Source organism: Anabrus simplex, chromosome 1, assembly GCF_040414725.1.
Source record: "Anabrus simplex isolate iqAnaSimp1 chromosome 1, ASM4041472v1, whole genome shotgun sequence".
NCBI classification, from domain to species: Eukaryota; Metazoa; Arthropoda; class Insecta; order Orthoptera; family Tettigoniidae; genus Anabrus; species Anabrus simplex.
In genome coordinates, this window is record NC_090265.1 from 250,063,454 (window position 1) to 250,085,441 (window position 21,988).

General features: G+C 39.1%; 1 protein-coding gene across 3 annotated transcripts in view; it reads left to right on the forward strand.

Moving 5' to 3' along the window:
* LOC136864568 (uncharacterized) overlaps nucleotides 1-21,690 on the forward strand; it is a 170,975-nt gene extending 149,285 nt beyond the window's left edge. For all 3 annotated transcript variants that reach the window (XM_068226062.1, XM_067141762.2, XM_067141744.2), the window contains exons 7-8: nucleotides 1,159-1,219; nucleotides 21,468-21,690. In XM_068226062.1, coding sequence (XP_068082163.1) covers nucleotides 1,159-1,219; nucleotides 21,468-21,533 — 127 coding nt within the window. In that variant the 3' untranslated portion in view covers nucleotides 21,534-21,690. The remainder of the gene's footprint in view (nucleotides 1-1,158; nucleotides 1,220-21,467) is intronic.
* Nucleotides 21,691-21,988: the final 298 nt, after the last annotated feature.

Here is a 21,988-nt window from a genome sequence, read left to right on the forward strand (position 1 = left end):
CAACTGTAATAGTTCAGGCACCATTTGTCAAAAAGAATAAGAAAGTTATACTACATACAATGAGCCTCTGTGGCTCAGGCGTCAGCGCGCTGGCCTCTCACCGCTGGGTTCCGTGGTTGAAATCCTGGTCACTCCATGTGAGATTAGTGGTGGACAACGCTCTCCAATATAATTTCATCTTCCAGTCATTAACACGCGAGAGGTCGCACCCGTTTTAGAACGCGAGAGGTTGCGCGAAGGTAAATTGCTCACGCTTAATATTTTAATAAGCTGCTATTTTCCTTTTGCAGTGAATGCTCTGATAAAAATATAAAAATGTACCATGTTTAACTGCCTTTCAACTAGTACTAACATAATTACCCAGTAACCTTATTTTCTCAATGTAAAAAATTAATGAAATGTTTTTGTAAAATCTGGTAAAATTACGTGAGTTTTTAAAGAACGCAAGAGGTCACGCATGAGCAAATTGCCGCAACATTTGCATTTGTACATTTCTATTAATGATTTGGTCACAATTCAAGATAAAACTGCAGCACCACACTTCACTGAAAGCCACCATAAACCTCATGAACTTTACTTAAGAAACTTTCTTGGAAATGCAGTCATGTAAGAATACACTACGCGAGGGATCGCTCGAAGACAATTTGCCAATGCAGATGCGAGAGTGAAAGAAAACTTAAACTACTCCGGAATGCAGCAGGCAATACACTGACGATAATCAATGTCAGGCGGGAGAGAGGGAGGGGAGGGATAAAACGAGCTCCCTAAGCCCTACAGCGGCTAGCAACAAAATTATTAACAAATATTTAAAAAGTGCGGCAAATTGCCGTGGGTACAAGCTCTCGCGTGTTAATCATTGCCCCAGAGGTGTACGACACAATTCCTATCCTTGCCGGTAGATGTAGATGGGAGCTTCATTCATACCATTTCCTGACCCGGTCAAATGACTGGAAACAGGCTGAGGATTTTCATTTTCACACTACCAGTACGTAGAATATTACTTTTCATATTCAGCAGTTATCACATTCATTTTGGAGAAACGGTTTCATTTCGTGGTGATGGTACATATGGGAATAGAAAGCTGGTTTATAGTTTTTTTCCTTTTTTTCTTTATCTTTTCTCATCTTGTGTTTTATGTTTCATATCTCTCTTTTCCAGGAGTGGCTGTCATCCACAGTTTGACAATGAAAAGCAGTCTACAAACTCAGCTGCTGCTGTGGTGAGACATACTGATTATATTATATAGTTTACTAGCTGTACTACCCGGCGTAGACCGGTTGGTTTAGGATGTTTACTTTTAAGATTAGTATCACCAGTTAGTTATGTTATGTGAATTTTTATAGAATTCCTTTCTGGGATATGGATTTTTACCATCTATTATATAGTTTTAGAGTTATTTAGATGTGTTTGATTTCAAGTTTTAAATGATTTCATTTTTGAGTAAAATTTTATCCTTGTGGAAGCTCATTCATGTATTTATCAATCACGGTATAGATATGATCTACACGATTTCAACTGTCATTGAGACTCTCACCAATCAGCCTTGAGACCCCAAACGCAGTGGATTCAACACTAATCTCTATCATTTTATACTATTCACTACAAAACCCCTTTCAGTGTACCATCCCAATGGAGGCTGAACGTCGACTTAAACGATATTCAGGGAGTCGCAACAATGAATTCGACATTGATATCGGTTATTTTCTATTATTTTAAAATTTTTAATGGTTATTTTTACATTCATTTTCACCCCTTCTCAACCTCCATACCAGTTGCAGTGAAGTATGAGTTATCCATCCAGAGTGTCTCAGTTCAACTCAGTGAACTCGTAAACATTAATATCAGTCATTTTCGTTTATTTTTATATTTCACCACCTCCACGAGGAGTGCTACTGGTGTTTTACCCAATAGTATTTTTTTCAGATAGTAAGTCATATGTGTACCAATTTTGTATGAGGGCTATGTTGGAAGAAACATACACAGAACGACGCCCGGAATATCAATATTTGTCTCACTACTCCACACTATTTACGATTATTTTTACATCTCAGCCCTTCCCACCCCACCCCTAGCGTGCTAGGTCTACCATACCTCCTCGCAGTTTGTCTCACGATAGTAAGTCATAAGTGTACCAAGTTTGGCTGAAATCTCTCCCGTAGTCCAGAAAACTATGGATTCAACACTGATATCGGTCGTTTTTAGTTATGATTATATTTCGCTCCCTTCCCTAGGGCTTCTAGGGGTGTCTTGCCCCTGCAGTATTTTTTACAGATAGTGTGAATTTATTAAATAAATTTAGTATTGTACCAAGTTTAGTAGACACCTATGCTTTGACATGCATACAAACACCCAAAATCTCGGTCATTTGCACATTTTCTTTTCTTCACCCCTTCTCACAACCCTGCTTACTGGGGCTCAACTTGGACTTAAACGACATCCGGAGTGTCACTATTCATTTCAGCCATCCCGAAAAGTATGGATTCGACACTATTTTCGATTATTTTTATGTCTCACTCACACCCCCCCCCCCCCCCCCCAAGGTCGCTGAACTCGCTTCAATAGGGAACACTACGAAATTCTTATCTTAATGCTGAACATGGACTTTTAAAAATCTGGAGTGTCACTATACATCTCAGCGACGCCGAAACTATAGATTCGTCACTATTTCCGATTAATTTTATATCTCATTACCCCTCGCCCCACCCCCACCCCAAAAGGTGATGAACTTTGAATTTAAAAATTTCCGGAGTGCCACTATTCATCTCAGCGACCCCGAAAACTATGGATTCGACTTATATTTTCTATTACTATAATTATTATATCTCACTCCCACCTCGTCCCCCCCACTAAGGGTGCTGAATATGAACTTTTAAAATTCCGGAGTGTCACTATTCATCTTAGCGACCCCGAAAACTATGCATTCGATACTATTTCCGATTATTTTTATATCTCACTCTCCACTCGTCCCTCACCTCAAAGGGTGATGAACTTGGACTTCAAAATATTCGGAGCGTCACTATACATTTCAGCGACCCCGAAAATTGTGGATTTGGCACTATTACCGATTATTTTTATATCATTACCCCTCGCCCCCCACCCCAAAGGGTGATGAACTTGGACTTTCAAAAATTCCGGAGTGTCACTATTCATCTCAGCGACCCCGAAACTATGGATTCGACTTCTATTTTCTATTATTAATATGTTTATATCTCACGCCCCCTCCCCCCGCTAAGGGTGCTGAATATGGACTTTAATAAAAAAAACGAGTGTCACTATTCATCTCAGTGACCCCTTAAACTATGGATTCGACACTATTTCCGATTAATTTTATATATCATTCCCCCCTTGTCCCTACCACCCCAAAGGGTGATGAACTTGGACTTCAACAAATTCCGGAGTATCACTATTCATCTCAGCCACCCTGAAAATGATGAATTCGGCTCTATTTTCTATTCGTCAACTTCTTCTTATTATTATTTCTCACTCCCCCTCGCTCCCGCCCCGAAGGGGACTGAAATTGGACTTTAAAATCCGGAGTGTCACTATTTATCTCAGCGACCCCAAAAACTATGAATTCAACACTATTTTCGATTATTTTTTTAACTCGTCCCCCAAGGCTCCCCCCCTTTAAGGGTGCTTGTGGTGTCTTTCCCCCACAAGGTTTTTACCTGATACTAAGTCATAAGTGTACCAAGTTTGGTTGAAATCGCTCGAGTGGTATAGGAGGAGATGCAATACATCCATATCTACATACCCACCTATAGACCTATAGATTACATAGACTCGCCTTTGCTCGTTGGGAACCCCCAATTGCTCTTCGTTAGGAGGGGGTGATAACTCTTGTCATTCCATTGTTGATATTCTATATTTTTAAAAGTTTCTTATATATTTTACACGTCTAATACACAGCTACATTCTTCAAAATGGGCAGACCTATCAATGTTCGTACTATGACATGAAAGTACATCTCGATCACGGCATGTTGGATTGCTATTTCAAAATAATAGGCATAAGAATGCACCTCCTATCAAGAAAGGTACTTTGTAAGTCAATGCGGCGTGTTTTCATCCTCCTATATACAGCAAATGTTATCCTCATCACGATGCGCAGGTCGCCTACGGGAGTCAGATCACAAGACCTACATGTGGCGAGCCGAACATGTCTTCGGGCACTCCCGGCACTAAAAACCTTACACCATTTAATTTAGCCGACTATCATGGTATAGCGTAAGCTGCTGTCGCCAAGCGACAATCTGTCCATCAAGTCGATCCAGTCTTGGTACAGCTTTGCTTTTGAATAAAATTACATCAAATTACTCATAATAATAAAACTACCTTACCAATTTCGTTCAAACACTTCAAAATCCCTTTCAGATGTAATAAGAACAAATTGTGAAAATTTCAGCGAAATCGGTCCAGTAGTTTTTGAGTCTATTAACGTCAAATATACCAACATCCAATTTTATATATTCAGGGTGAAGCGTAATTCGCGCACTCGGGCGTCGCAGCGCGACTCCTCACATGCCAGCAATAAAAAAATGTCTCTTACCAAATTTCGTCTTGTGAGTATATCCGGTAGAAAACGGACGTTAAAGAGTAGCAATCTGGCAACACTGTAACCATATGTAGGATAACTACTGCTGTCAGCACGTCCACGTCGTGCTGTACAGTTGGTGCAGTGGGTAGAGTTTTTCGTTGGCATGCAGGAGGTCGATGGTTCGATCCTGGGTTGAGGCGCATTTTTTATTTGCTAATTTCCATCTGACAGTACCTACTGTGATACAGTAAGACACCGTTTCTGAGGTCACATGTATCCTACATTTACAACATAGTAATAATAATAATAATAATACATTGAGATACGTACTAAACAGCATGCGGTTACCAGACGCAACACGCAATGTTGAAAGGCAGAATTATTGGGACCATGGTGATAACACATACAAATTGTAACCGAGTTTGGACATTATTCGCAGAGCACGTTGCTATTCCTACTGGTAACGTAAGCCCCTAACGAAATGTAATGGACCTGAACGAGGCAAGAATAATAGTTGGTACTAATCTATGGGACCATTGGGGGAGGCTACAAAGAAAACAGGTTTCACATCTAGTAGATGAAGTGGTGCGAATAAATTCACGCCCACGACGTGGAAAGGGCGCCTTTCAAAGCTGACCAATGAAAACGATTGTTCGTCCATTTCTAGGATCGTAGTATGTAAGTGCAAATGGTTTCTAGAGGACCCACTGCAATCGCTGTTGACGATTAAGATGCCAGATACCATACCACCTGGACTACATTTACGAAATAAAAAACACGCCTCAACCCAGGATCGACCACTCGACCTCCTGCATGCTAACCAAAACTCTATCCATTGCACCAACTGTACAATACGAGTAATGTCTGCTGACAGAGGTAGTTACCCTACATGTGGTTACAGTGTTGCCAGATTGCTAATCTTCGTCGTTTTTCTGCCGGATATACTCGCAAGATGAAATTTTGTAGGAGACATTTTTTTATTGCTGGCATGTGAGGAGTCGCGCTGCGACGCCCAAGTGCGCGAATTACGCTTCACCCTGTATAGATGAAAGAGGAAATATAAAATTACAAAACACCATAATTTTTTAAAACTTGATTTATTATTTCTGAAGTTCTTCAAATAGCCAAATTTCACCACTATAATAATTTCGTGCGGCTATTTCTAGCCGAGTGCAGCCCTTGTAAGGCAGACCCTCCGATGAGGGTGGGCGGCATCTGCCATGTGTAGGTAACTGCATGTTATTGTGGTGTAGGATAGTGTTATGTGTGGTGTGTGAGTTGCAGCGATGTTGGGACCAGCGCAAACACCCAGCCCCCGAGCCTCTGGAATTAACCAGTGAAGGTTAAAATCCCTGACCCGGCCGGGAATCAAACCCTGGAACCCTCTGAAATAAAGGCCAGTACGCTGACCATTCAGCCATCGAGTTGGATATTTCACCACTTAGGTCAAAACATATTGAAACCCAAGAATTATTTGTAAATTTGTACCTTGTGGGTTTCCTTCACAGAGCTTTAGAATGATTAGAGGAGAAGAAAATTTATTGATAACCTCACTTTTTTTAGAGACAAGTCTGCAAGCTTTAGGATTAATCTTCGAGTAGAAATGACAACAATCAAAGGAGTAGATTTGCAGTCACTTTCTGTATTTTCAATATTGCACCCCTCCTCCAAGATCCACCTTTATATCAGAATTTGAATTCTCATTTGCCCTTTGTGGATTTTTTTTCTTCATAGTCAAGAACATTTCAGTTTGTTTGAGCTATTGTTCTGAATAGCAGTTGTCTTATTTAGATTTCTATGCAGTTCTCTTTTTCTCCTCCTCTATCTTGTACCTCCTTTCAATTTCTCACCACAACAACTTCTTATCTTCCCAGAACCTCTTCACCCTCCCCCTTCCTCCCTGCTTTCTTATTGTTCTTCTTAGATTTTCTCTTTCCTTGTCTCCCCCACTGGTGCTTCTCTATTCTGTCCCTGTTATCTTTCTCTATTGTTTAGCTCTGGCACTTTGGTTGGTGTGGAGTTATTTCCCCAGTTCTTCTTTCTTTCCACCTTGCTCACCATCTCAGACCAATTATTCCCGAGTTTGACAAACCACATGATTCCTGTTTCTTTCTCTTGTCCTTCCTATTGTTTCCCATACTCTTCACATCATTCTGTTCATGTCCATCGTGACAACAAGTCCAGTAAATCTTCTTGCAAGATTGTTCTTGTGTTCCGTTATCATCACTTAATCCTTCTCCCATCTTCCACCTCCTCCTTGTCGTCCCAGTATCTTCTTTAGAAATTTTCTCTCTTCTTTCTCCCATGGTTCTTTCCCCTTTCTCCAGTTGTTCCTCCCCATGTCCTCCCAATGTTGGTGACGTAGCCCTATACAGAACCACATCCCTCACCATTGCCTTGTAGTATCTGATTTCCACATCTGTTATTATGTTGTTCTTGCTGTACACTTCTCTGGTTGCAAGGTAGTCTGTTCCCATCCTCTTCACCCACTCTTTTATCCCTTTTCTGCCCCTGTTTCTTCCTGTTACGTATTTTCCATGTACTTGGCTATTTTTTGCATGGTGCTTTTTGGTGTTGTCCAGTCTCCGGTGGTGTTCAGTAACTTTGCCTTAGCAATGCTGATCCGTAGTCCTACCCTTTGGCTATCTTGTTCGTGTTGTCCTCATATTATCTTCAGTTCTTTTTCTTTCTCACTTACTGTTCCTGTGTTTGTGAAAGCTAGTCAGTTAACTTGTGTCCTATTATACGGTAGTCTTTCCCTAGTCTGACGCGTATGGGACTGGGCCTTGTCGGATTATAGAGATTACTGGAATTTCAATGAAAACAGAGAGTTATTTAAATGAAAACTATTTTCTTTGTTGAAAATAAAAACCCTTAGACAATACTGTGTAGACCTATGAGTGGATGAAAATCAGTACTTTATTTGTAACCGCCGTGCGGTCAGGGGCACGCGGCTGTGAGCTTGCATCCAGGAGATAGTGGGTTCGAATCCCACTGTCGGCAGCCCTGAAGATGGTTTTCCGTGGTTTCCCATTTTCACACCAGGCAAATGCTGGGGCTGTACCTTAAGGTCGTGGCCACTTCCTTCCAACTCCTAGGCCTTTCCTATCCCATCGTCGCCATAAGACCTATCTGTGTTGGTGCAACGTAAAACAACTAGCAAAAAAAAACCCTTTATTTGTAAAGACATGTTAAATGAGACATTTTATTCAATGAAAAGCAATTTGGTGCCATGATTGATTTCTTAAAGTCCATCTTCTACAGCAATAGGCCTGTCCTGGAAAATAAAATTGCTTTTAAGGAGGTTTTTAGAACTTTCTTTTGCAGTCTCTTTACAACTAAAACTTGGCTGCTGCTTTTGCAGTCTCTTTACAACTAAAACTTGGCTGCTGCTATGTTGTTTTTCTCAGCCCACTTGACACGTGTTGAAAACACCCTCACAGCATCACTATGATGTACAACATGAATTTGTGGCAAATTTTCTTATTGTCCTTCATCATGTAGTGGAAACATCTTGAACGATCTCATAATCACTCATTGGCTGACAATTTTTGTCTTCATATCCAAACAGCCAGCCATTTACATGTTATTATATTGGAATTATTATTTACATCAAAACAGACAGCATTTAAGACAGACAACATAATGAGGAAAGTTCACCAAGGGTCAACAGCAAATGGTATGGAAGTCATAGCATATGATGTAATGATATGGGAAGAAAATGTACAAAAATTGGAAGAATAACTGAATACCTGGCAGAGGGCAATTGAAGAAGCAGGCATGGAAATAAGTTTAACGAAAAGTGAAGTAATGAAAACCAGTAGACAAAACAAAAAAATAAAGGATGTTAGGTGTAATGGAAAAATTCTTAAAGTAGTTAATGCTTTTAAATACCTAGGAAGTAAGCTAACTGGGAAAGTAAACATCAAGGAAGAAATTTTGGAGAGGATAGGAAATTGCTCAAAATTTTATTACTGTATATCAGACATAATTAGAAATTGGAAAGTACCTACCAAAGCAAAAATCATGATTATATAAATCGTATTATTTGCCATAATTGACGTATGGAGTAGAATGTTGGACTTAACAAGGAGTGAAACCATCGAAACATGCTACAGAACAATCCTCTAAAAGAAACTATGGAGAGAAATAAGCTGAAATGATTCGGCCATGTCAAAAGAATAAGACAAGAAAGATTACCAGGAAGAGCTCTGGAATGGACAGAATCTGGAAGAAGACCAATTGGAAGACCACGAACAAGACGGAGGGATCAGGTGGAGGATGTCATAAATCGGACAGGACGACAGTGGCAGACAGTGATGAATGATAGGATGTGGAAAAAAAGAGAACATTGGAAGAGGCTCTGTGAACGACCTGCATAAACAGAAACATATCAGGAAGAAGAAGAAGATGATTTACGAATCTGTGGTACTAATCTCTTCAGAGCTGCATGATTTCCTTGTCATTTGCAGGATCAAGATCACTTTCAGTTACTTCATCTTCTTTCTATTTCTTTTTGTACTGGATGAATAAAGGGAGATCTGGCCACAGTTTGCCCCGCACAGTTACCATCACTTTGGTCGACACACTTTTCCAACTCCAACCAAGGTTCTGAACAATATATTTTATGTTAAGTGTCTTTCAGTGACTGAATGATGCCCCCCCCCCCCTCTCTCTCTCTCTCTAATCTGTATGACTTTCTGGTCCTTAGGTTGGAGTAAAGGGGTTGCATTGGGGGTGAAGAAACGTAACTTTTATTAAACCATCTTTGGACTGAAGTTCATCCTCATCTGGATGTCTGAGCAGTTATCTAAAACTAACAAAGCTTGCTGAGGCATATGTTGCTACTTAAGGAACATTTTGACTGTTGGCACAATTCATTAATTGTTGGCACAACCTCCTCGTGAAACATCTCGTTGAACAAGTCCTTTGTTATCCAAGCTTTGTTCCGGTATTTATAATTAAATAGAAATTTAACATTTTTGAACCCCTATAATTGTAGCTTGAGCTTGTGCATTCCACTAGCATTACAGCATGGCATAAACATGAGTGTCTCTTGACATTTTGTTGTCAGGAGCACTAGCATCTGCTTTGTGGACAAACATTTTTTTTTGCGAGAAGTCTCCAGAATTATCCATTTTCATTCATATTATAAATCTGATCAGGATGAAGATTTAATTCTTCTACATTTTTTTTCTTATATGGCTCAACATCTTCAAATTCACAAGATAGTCTTTCCTGTTGCAGTTTGCAAGTGGATCGCAAGTTGCTTTTTAAGTTTATCAAGCCATCCAGTACTTGCATGGAAATAATCTTTTTACATTATGTTTGTATAGAATAATCAGCTTTTTCTTTGATAAGATCCCCTAAAATGGGAGTGTGTTTACTACGCTCATGAAGGAACCATGTGTACAAAGAGTCCTCTACTGAGGGGAACTCACCAGTTTTCTTTTACTTTCCTGTCGCTGCTGTTGTTGTTCAAATTGTTTACGAACGCTTCAATTTTATCCCGAGTTTTTAAAAATGTCGTAAATGGTAGCATGTCCAATGCCATAAAAAGAAACTTGTTAAATTTTTCTCCTTTGTCCAGTTTCTTAATTATTTCAGCCTTTTCAACCACAGTCAGTGTCTTGTGTTTACGTTTTTAACCTTTTCCTGCTTGTGACATATTGTACAACAGATACCACTAACACCAAAACTAACATTAACAAAATAAAGATGCAGTGTTAAAAAGCATGCTAATTCAATTGTACAATCAATACAACAAAGAACTAGTGACTGAATGCTGTTTACTTGGTGCTCTCCCTCTTTTTCATAGTGACTGTGCAAATGTTGTTGTGTTGGACTATGGGATGTGTTGGACTGGTGAAATGTCGGACTAAAGAGAGAGTAATGTAATCCATTAGTTATGGGTAGTGAGCAGTATTAAAATTGAGTTGGAAAAGAACACAGAGGAGGAAAACCTGAAGGACACATAAATATACAAGACCCATGATCACTTCATTATAGAAAAACCTTACCTTGGGAGAACCCCACCTCACTCTCCACAGGAAAATCATGCTGAAAACCCACTCCTTAAAAACAATAAAGGTGACCACCTTGGAAGAAATGTTTGTATATACACTGGCAGAAAATAAAATCCCAACACCAAAAAGGGTGTTGTGCTAGCTAAATGAAAGTTGGGAGGCGTGTTTGAACATCTGAATGATGACACCTATTCGGATTTGTACGTTAGTCGATGGAAAGTGGTGCCAATAGCGCCACTATGACCTTGCAAAGCAAGTTTGCTTTACATATGCGCTTCATGAGCATTAGTCATTGTCCAGTGTGTAAATTGTGAGGCAGGTAGAAGTCAAACATGTTTTTAAGGAGGCGAAGAAGGCTATACCAGCAGCTCACCGAGTTTGAATGAGGCCGTGTACTAGGTCTACAAGAAGGTGGATGTTCTTTCTGTGATATTGCAGAAAGACTTGGCAGGGATATGTCCACAGTGCATCTTTGTTGGCAACAATAGTTACGGGAAGGCACTGATTCAAGAGATTGTTGTATTTGCTGCATGGCTTACTTGTGAGACTGCTCTCAGCAAGATGTACTGTAGCGTTCAAGCCACTAACTTCGAATCAGTGCCACCTACAACTTCTGTGGTGTCAAGATAGAGTTCATTGGAGGGCGGAGTGGAGATCTGTAGTAGTATTCTCAGATGAGAGCTGATTCTGTCTTGGTACCAGTGATGGTCGTAGGTTGGTAAGGAGGAGGCCAGGCGAGTGCTTGGAACCAAGCTGTCTGCGGCGTTGACACACTGGACCTACACCAGAAGTTATGGTGTGGAGAGCAAATTCCTTTTTCAGTAGGATCACTCTCTTCGTTATCCCAAGAACCTTGATGGTGGATTTGTATGTCGGACTGTTGATTGAACTGGTTGTGCTGCCATTCATTCGCAATAATCAAGGCAGTGTTTTCCAACAGGATAATGCTCATCCTCATACCACTGCTGTCACTCAACATGCTCTACAGAGTGTCGACCAATTGGCCGTTGCTTGCAAGATCACTAGACCTGTTTCCAAATGAGCATGTATGGGACATTATGGAATGACAAATCCAGCGCCATCCAATATAAGCATTAATCGTTGCTGATTTGACTGACCAAGTGCAACAGGCATGGAACTTCATCCCACAAAATGACATACAGCACCTCAACAACACAATGCAGGGGCTGCCTGGCCGAGATGGTAAAGGCGTGCTCGGTTCACCTGAAAGGACGTGGGTTCAATTTCCTGTCAAGAAGTCAAAATTTAAGAAACAAGATTTTCACTTCTGGACGTGCATATGGTCCTCAGGTTCATTCATCCTGCATCAAAAATGAGTACCAGGTTTAATTCCTTGGGGCAAAGACGGCCAGGCATAGAACCAACCACTCTACTCCAACAAGTGCTGAGGTTACGGATAGTAGAAGCATTCACCTTCCACCCCTCCAAGCGCCTTCATGGCCCGTACGGAGATGACTGTTTTTCTTTTTTGACAACACAATGCACGCACATTTGCATGCTTGCATTGGAAATCGTGGTGACTACAGTGGATATTAATGTACCATAATGTCACATGTCTTTTCGTGCGCACTTGAACCTGTGACCTGGAAACTTTAATCAAATAAATACTTTGCCTAGACAATTGCTTAGCCTAAATTTCATTCCTCTAAAGTAATGTCTTCTTGGCATTGGGATTTCATTTTCCACCAGTGTACATAATTTGCGTACTGAATGACAACTACTGTATGCTTTCAAGTTTAAATTTGCTGGGCTGAGTGGCTCAGACGGTTAAGGCGCTGGCCTTCTAACCCCAACTTGGCAGGTTCGATCCTGGCTCAGTCTGGTGGTATTTGAAGGTGCTCAAATACGACAGCCTCGTGTCTGTAGATTTACTGGCACGTAAAAGAACTCCTGCGGGACTAAATTATGGCACCTTGGCGTCTCCGAAGACCGTAAAAGTAGTTAGTGGGACGTAAAGCAAATAGCATTATTATTATTATTATTATTATTATTATTATTATTATTATTATTATTATTATTATTATTATTATTATTATTATTATCAAGTTTAAATTTTATGATAGAAGTTAGTCCTACTGCATGCATGCTGACTAATATAATAAATTTAGAAAATATAATTAAAAGAGATAAAATGTGGATGAGAGAAATGAAATTGATGAAAAAGGCTAACAGAATCCCAAACTAATCATTAAATACTAAGATCTTAGTTTAAGTCAATGGCTTCCTTCTCTACACCAAATTACATCTTTCATTACAAATTATCATTAATTCCAGGTGAAGGCTAGAGTTGTTTTTCAGATGTAAAGCCAAGAAATAATGGAACATATCGTTCCACCATATTAGACAACTCAAAGAAAAGATACAAATACAATATCAATAATGTCACCTTAGAACCGAGGATAAATTTTGAGTAGCAATATAAATACAACACCAAAAACAAATTGAAATTAAAAGGGAGAAGAAAAGAAAACTTACAGATAACACCAAGGTAGATGAAGCAGATAATCACAAAAGATCAATCAAACTTCAGAAAACTTCCCAAAATTTCCCATGGCTGGGTACATCTACATCAAACCAAATCAACAACAACCAACCTCAAGAAACAACCAAAAAACAAAACTCACCCACCCACATACTGGACAGAAAACAATAGAACCATTACAGGTGACTATTCCCATTCAGACAGAACAAAAGGAGAGAGGTAACTGGACAATAAAGAGGAGGATTAAAACAATGAAGGAAAATAGCACGTCGAGCCCCACAAAGGATGGCAATTCCTAATACTTCATCATAACATTGTCCTATATTCTATTTTAAAGGGGGTAAACTTAACTTACGTTGTCCTACACAGGTAAGATAAAACCAAGATTAATCTAAAGAGAATAAAGCTTAATGCTTGAAATAAACTCAAACAGGATAAAAATCTGCTAATTGTAAAATAATTATTACATATTTTGAACCCAAAAAAGATGATTAAAAGGAAGTTTAAATGAATTGAAGCTCCTTCATTCATGGAGGATCTAATAAAAGGAATGTAGAATTATTGAAAACCATACCGCCCAAATAAAACTTAATGCAATCAAAGGGCTTGAACATAATTCTTCTGGCCTATAACTAATTATAGGACATAACCAAGAAAAGGGCCTTCAGCCAATGGATAATTCATAAGGACTACAATGTCCTTACATTAAACACCAGCACATGCAAATGACTGAGTAAACTTCATTAGTGGAGCACAATGGGTACAGAAACTAATTACAGCATGATGGAGCAAAAATATGAACTAATTCTTAGATCACACATCCTGCCTTTCATTATAAATGGTCCTTTATTGGACATTATGAAATTAGGAATTAGTAATTTACTCAGGACAAATAGTTCAGGTTCCCTTTGGGAATCAATATGTACATCATAATACCTACCTTGGTAAAAAAAAAAAAAAATTAAGATTTTCAGTAATGTCAGCAAGAGTACTATTTAGAATATCAAGTTACAAATCCAAATCGATAAGAAATGCAAATTAAGTTAAAGGACTGTGGTGCTTACTACTAAGATTATAACCAATGGCACTGCTCAAATTAAATAAGGCAATCGTCTCAGCTACCATACGCAGACATTTTAATTTGACACCAACTGGCTTTCTGCTTGTCATTTTCAACGTTCCATTTTACTCTAGGCGTACTAGATGGCAGAGTAAACTGAATCTCTCTTGGTGTCTCTGAAAACCGTAAAAGTAAATTTTCTAAAACATTCATGAATTTACCTTTTAGGGTCAAATGTATTAATTCCATATTGCTATTAATGTCTGTGAATTTGATTATTTTCTACCATGTGTTCTCCCATTGCTGAATATATCCTATATTTAACAGCATTAACATGTTCCTTATATCTTATTGCCAAATTTCTTTTTTTTTAAATGAGATTATACAAGTCATTACAGGAATAAATAGCTCCTGTTATGGTCAAATTTATCAGAATGGAGTGTCGAATGGACTTTATCTGCCCTTCAAAAATCCAACTACATCTGTCGGGTTTGAACCCACTATCTTGGGATTCGAAGGCTGACACTACCACTGATGCACTGAGGCAGCTAATAAGGTAATGAAAAGCAAACGCATCATTTTACATGATGGGCAAGCTTCCCTTTCACAAGTACAATTTTTGAGTTCCAGTACATGTTAAGTTACCATGGTTCCCATCATGAGCTTCGTGATGCCATGTGCTTCATAACATAATTCCAAATGTGAACATTGAAATAGTAGTCCAGTAATGAGTTAAAACACACATCAAATACTTCTTTAAAGATGATAATTTTCATGTCAAAAGATAAACATGTACTCGCACTGTTCTTCCATAAATTATATCTTGGTATATTTTGGTCACTAATGTGGATTTGATTTTCAGAAGAACATATCAAGCACCTTACGCAGTTTTCACTTTATCCGACACCTGATAGATGAAACAGGGATAACCCTGCTTTCATTTTTACTGCTGGATGGCTTGCCATGATGGAACACGACGAGATTCCAAAACAGACACGCAATAAAAATGAGCACATACCCTTACTCATGAATTTAGAATGGACACTCTCATTGAGGTGAATAAAAACCACTGATCGTTAGCAGTCACTCTTAGCAGACCTGTGCACTTGAACACTCACTCCAGTCACTCAGGTAGTAATGTGGGTCCTACAGATTTATGGTGAATAAGGATAGAGCAGGCGCTCATTCCAGTTAGTGCGTGCTCATGTTTCCTTGAGATAATTCAGCAGATGACTCCAAGCAGTAGTGTCAAGCTCAATAGAATGGCAGAGTTTTTGATGGTGGTCAATCAGAACAGGAAATTATATCAGCTTTGCAGAGAATCATCTCGACTGCAGAGTGTTTCATAGGATCAGTAAGGAACATTTTAAATGGTTAGTGGAGCATTTCCTTGGACAGTCCAAAGAAACAAGAGGCGATGCACTAACAAACAAATAAAAAACGAGAATCTTTCTGTGTTATGTTAGTGACCCTGGGTTTCAGAGTGTAGTTGGTGAAGACATCATGTAATAACCTCGCATGTAAATAATTCTGGTTCTATCTTCAGTATTGAATAAGGTGGAACCAGAATTATTTCCTTTTGAGGTGGTTGTTATATGATATTGGCATTGATACGGAACAGTGAATATGAGGTGAAAATGGTTTTCCATGGTTTCCCATGGTTTCCCATTTTCACACCAGGCAAATGCTGGGGCTGTACCTTAATTAAGGCCACAGTTGCTTCCTTCCAACTCCTAGGCCTTTCCTGCCCCATCGTTACCATGAAATGAAATGTCGTATGGCTTTTAGTGCCGAGATATCCCAGGACGGGTTCGGCTCGCCAGGTGCAGGTCTTTCTATTTGACGCCTGTAGGCGACTTGCGCGTCATGATGAGGATGAAGACAACACATACACCCAGCCCCCGTGCCGTAGGAATTAACCAATTAAGGTTAAAATCCCCGACCCGGCCGGGAATCGAACCCGGGACCCTCTGAACCGAAGGCCAGTACACTGACCGTTCAGCCAACGAGTCGGACATCGTCGCCATAAAACTTAATCTATGTCGGTGCAAAGTAAAGCCACTAGCAAAAAAAAAAAAAAAGAAAGAAAAAAAGTAAACTGCGGATTACTGGATAAAATTTGCAACAAAAAATTTTACTGAAATGTAGGAAGCGCAGACTAAGTGGCAACATTTTACCCTCTGTTATGCTATCTGAGCTGTGGACTGTACTCGTGTACAAATTAAAAAGCCAACTGCTCACGGGGTTGACTTCATTAACAGAAAAGGCGTCCGTAGCATTAATGTACAGGCTACTTGCAACGGAAAGGAACAGTTCACCAGTTTAGATGTATCATGGCCTGGCTCTATCCATGACTCCTGAGTTTAGTGAAACTCCAATGTTTACAGAGTTATGACTAAACATCATGGAAGTGCAGGTTATGGAATCTCGCCATTGCTCATGACTCAGTTTCAAAATGCTGTCACTCCTGAACAGAGGGTATATAATGCTTGCATCATAAGAGTCCCAGTCATGATAGAAAGATGCTGTGGTCAAGTAAAGCAGCGCTTTCCTATTTTGCAAAGCAAGATGAATCGATCGATCGATCAATCAATCAATCAATCAGTCACTACTGATCTGCATTTAGGGTAGTCGCCCAGGTGGCAGATTCCCTATCTGTTGTTTCCTAGCCTTTTCTTAAATGATTGCAAAGAAATTGGAAAAATATTGAACATCTCCCTTGGTAAGTTATTCCAATCCCTAATTCCCCTTCCTATAAATGAATATTTGCCCCAATTTGTCCTCTTGAATTCCAACTTTATCTTCATATTGTGATCTTTCCTACTTTTAAATAAGTGCGGCCAGTATCCAGTAATCGGGAGATAGTGGGTTCGAGCCCCACTGTCGGCAGCCCTGATGATGGTTTTCCGTGGTTTCCCATTTTCACACCAGGCAAATGCCGGGGCTGTACCTTAATTAAGGCCACGGCCGCTTCCTTCCAATTCCCAGGCATTTCCTATCCCATCGTTGCCATAAAACATATCTGTGTGTTTGCGACGTAAAGCAAATAGCATGACCTACTGTTAAAGACACCACTCAAACTTATTCATTTTTTCATTTACTGATGTCATCCCACGCCATCTCTCCACTGACAGCTCGAGACATACCACTTTACTTATTAGATTAAATTACCACCTAATTGATACTTTATTGTGTGCCTTTGGCAAAATTATGAAAACATTAACAATCACAGTACATGTTTTGACCATTTAGTGGTCATTTTCAGCTGTGTCCTTAAAACTTAGATGATAATTTGATAATACATGAATAGTAAGCAAGTTAAAAACCTTGATCATTTACTATTACTATTTTATACTGAACATGGAAAGGAAGGGGGGGGGAAATTATCAAGGTTTTTAACTTGCTTACAATCCATGTATTATCATCTAAAATTTTTTGGACACAGCTGAAGATGACCACTAAGTGGTCGAAACATGTACTGTGATTGTTGATGTTTTTATAATTTTGCCAAAGGCATGTAATAAAGTATCGATTAGGTGGTAATTTAATGTAATAAGTTGATTTAACTCATTGATACAGTCATGAAGTGGACAGCTTGCAATACATACCACTTAGATGAGCAGCTCGTCTCCTTTCTACCAAGTCTTCCCAGCCCAAACTTTGCAACATTTTTGTAACGCTACACTTTTGTCGGAAATCGCCAAGAACAAATCAAGCTGCTTTTCTTTGGATTTTTTACAGTTCTTGAATCAAGTAATCCTGATGAGGGTGACATACGCTGGAACCATACTCTAGTTGGGGTCTTACCAGAGACTTGTATGCCCTCTCCTTTACGTCCTTACTACAACCCCTAATTACCCTCCTAACCATGTGCAGAGATCTGTACCCTTTATTTTACAAGCAAATGGATCACTAAGGATCACGCTACAACTTCATTTCTTTGTACCCTTTATTTACAATCATATTTATGTGATTATTCCAGTGTAGATCTTTCCTTATATTAACACATAAGTACTGAGCTCGATAGCTGCAGTCGCTTAAATGCGGCCAGTATCCAGTATTTGGGAGATAGTAGGTTCGAACCCCACTATTGGCAGCCCTGAAAATGGTTTCCCGTGGTTTCCCATTTTCACACCAGCAAATGCTGGGGCTGTACCTTAATTAGGGCCACGGTTGCTTCCTTCCCACTCCTAGCCATTTGCATCCCATCTTTGCCATATGACCTATCTGTGTCGGTGCGACGTAAAGAAGAAAAAAAAAACACCTAAGTACTCACAATGATCCCCAAAAGGAACTTTCACCCCATCAACACAGTAATTAAAACTGAGAGGACTTTGAAACTCAAAACCTGACTTTTAATCCAGTTTATCATCATACCATTGCCTACTGTCCATCTCACAACATTATAGAGATCATTTTGTAGTTGCTCGCAATCTTGTAACTTATTTGTTACTCTGTACAGAATAACATCGTCTGCAAAAAGCCTTATCGCTGATTCCACTTCTTTACATATATCATTGATATGTAGAAGAAAACATACACGTCCAGTAATACTGCCTTGAGAAATTCCCCTCTTAATTATTACAGGGACAGATAAAGCTTCACCTACTCTAATTCTCTGAGTTCTATTTTTTAGAAACATAGCCGCCCATTCAGTCACTCTTTTGTCAAGTCCAGTTGCACTCATTTTTGCCAGTAGTCTCCCATGTTCCACCCTATCGAATGCCTTAGAATAGCCACATAGAAGGTTCCATCTGTCATTTATACAGTTTCATTCTCCACAACGTCGTGAAGCATATCCAAGATGAAGATTTTGAAATCAAAGTCTTCTAAGGATGAAGACATGACAGTTGAACATGATGGTGTTTGTATTAAAGAGCGGGGACAACAAAGGTGAGATGAAATAGCAACAGCAACATATGGTTTACAACATTAGGTGTGTCAAATTTGGCGACTTTTATCAATCGACTTCATACTTTTTGTTCATTAATCATGAGATTTTGAGTGTTCAGTGTACATAACAATTGTCTCATGTGCAATAATTATTTAATAAACTAGCTGTAGTACCCGGCGTTGCCCGGATAGTTTCTGAATATTTACCTTTAAGATTTGCATTACCAGTTAGTTATGTGTGATGTGAATTTTTATAGAATTCCTTTTTGACTTGCAGATTGATATGTTATGATCTATTATGAGTTTTAAAATTATTTAGATGTGTTTGATTTCAAGTTTTAGATTATTTAATTTTTGAGTAAAACTTCTTCCTTATGGAAGCTCGAATCGACTGGGAAGTATTTGATCCTGTCAAAAATTAATAAGTGATAACTATATGTATTTAGCCATCGCACTATAGGTACGATGTACAGGATTTCAACTGTCAATGAGACTGTCCCCCTCCCGCCCTCCACCACTAAGAGATATAAAATCTGGATTGTCACCATTCATCTCAGTGACCCAGAAAACTAGATTCGACACTGTTTTCGATTATTTTTATATCTCACTCCCCCTCATCCATACCCCAAAGGGGCCTGAACATGAATTTTAAAAAATTCGGAGTGTCACTAATTATTTCAGCTACCACGAAAACTATGGATTCAATAATATTCTAGATTATTTTTATACCCTCCCCCCTTGCCCCCTGCCCATAAGGGTGCTAGGGGTGTCTTACCCTCATGCGGTTTGTCTCCTGATACTAATTGATAAGTGTACCAAGTTTGGTGAAATTGCTCCAGTGGTTCAGGAGGAGATGTGTCATTTACACACCCACACCCACACACCCACATACATAAATTTTTATATATAGTAAGAAGAAGAAGACAATATTTTTATATGTAGTTTTTCGATTAATTTTATATCTCTCCCCCTTCGCTCCCCACTTGGACTTGCAAAAAATCCGGAGTAATACTATTCATCTCAGAGACCCTGAAATCTATGGATTCGAAACTGTTTTTAATTATTTCTATATCTCACCCCTTCCCCCTTGCTCCCCACCTAAAAGAGGGCTGGACTTAAAAATTCTAGAGTATTACTTTTCAACTCAGTGACCCCGAAAACTATGAATTCGAAACTATTCTTGATTATTATTGTAACTACCCCCCCCCCCCCCCCCCCGCCCTCTGACCCTCTCCCTTAAGGGTGCTAGGGATGGCATACCTCCCACAGTGATCATCTCCCGATGGTAAGTAATAAATGTACCAAGTTTGGTTGAAATTGCTCCAGTGGTTTAGGAGGAGATGTGTCATTTACACACACACTTCCATTTCTATATATAGTAAGATTTTTATACTCGTACTTCACCCCCATCCCCGCCCAAAGGAGTCCTATGAGTGCCTTACACAACAGTATATTTTTTCCAGATATTAAGTCTTATTTGTACCAGTTTTGGTTGGCAGCTATGCCCAAACGTACATACATAATCTCACTGCTCTAGAATCCTGGAGCTGGCGTTGCCATGGTTACGGCAGTTCATTTCTTTATCCAATTCCTAGAGCAGGGGTAGTGTGGTGCCAATATCTCCGTAACGGTTGGTTTTAGGGCCTTAAAACATGGTTTTCGGGCCCATAGGGCTTACCGAGTTTTGCTCTTTGCGTCAAGAGGATTAAATTGAGCTTTGTCTCGTCCTTATACGACAAATTCGATATTTTGCCTATAATAGTAAAAGAGAAAAACGGTTTTCCTATAAAACCCCCGTCTTTTCAAATATTTTAAAATGATATGCATATCGAAACCTTCCCCGGGGTGAGTATACTCTAAATATGAAGTTTGGTTGATATGCATATTGAAACCTTCCCCGGGGTGAGTATACTCTAAATATGAAGTTTGGTTGAGATCTATCCAGCCGTTTCGACATGATGGTGGAACAAACAAACAGAGAAACAGACACGAACAACTTTATTTATAAGATTACATTTATCCATGACTTACCATATGCAGTATAATGTTCCTTTAAGTCTATCGAGAAAGGAATAATTTCAAGGTTTAGTTATTTCAGTGTAATACACCAGTATTAGTTCTTAACTTTGTTTTACTAATCAATTCATTATCAACAAAGAACCTCCATTTTAAATAATACTGTAGATTTACAACAGACAATAGAGTACGCTATCATCACCTTCATAACCTGTTACTTGTTTCTCTCTTTCCCTCTCCTTCCCATTTCCATTTCCTTCTCTGTTTCCTTTTCTCTTTTTCTTTCCATGTCTCTTTCTCTCTGCTTTAGCTAGTTTTTCTTATAGTAACAAAACTTTTATGTTTCTGTTCCAAAACCTTCAAATTGTTTTGACAGCACCAACCTTTGCAGTTTACTGTCATTTAAGTGTTTCATTTGTTCTGTTTCATCCAGCATGACTCTGATAGCTGTGCTCACTGTTGGTCTTGTTGGTGGTGTGCAGACTTTTGGTGTGGTTGATGGTGGTGTGCTTGGTGAGCAGCAACTTCATCTGAGGAACCCCCTCCCTAATCATCCATAATCGGAGTGGTGGCCATTTCCTCTTAAAATTTATGCATGAAAATATTATTATATAATTGAAAAACAATATTGCATAGTATTTTAAATAAATTCTTCCACAATTTATTAGTGTTGTAATTTATAAATGTCCTTACCATTCAGGATTTCATCCTCACTTCTGTTGAAATTCGAAGAGATGACTCCTGCAAATCTTGCACCTTAAAAAATTAATTCAATTGTTAAGCGTTTCCCCATTATGGATGATAATTGTCATCAAGCATAAAATGCCCGCCGCACATTATGGACGTAGTTTATCCAAATTATTTTGATCAAACATGCATTGTATTTATTTTACTGAATGTTTTGGAAAAAAAATATTTTTCTTGAAATATTAATAAAATGTATTTTTATCTTAC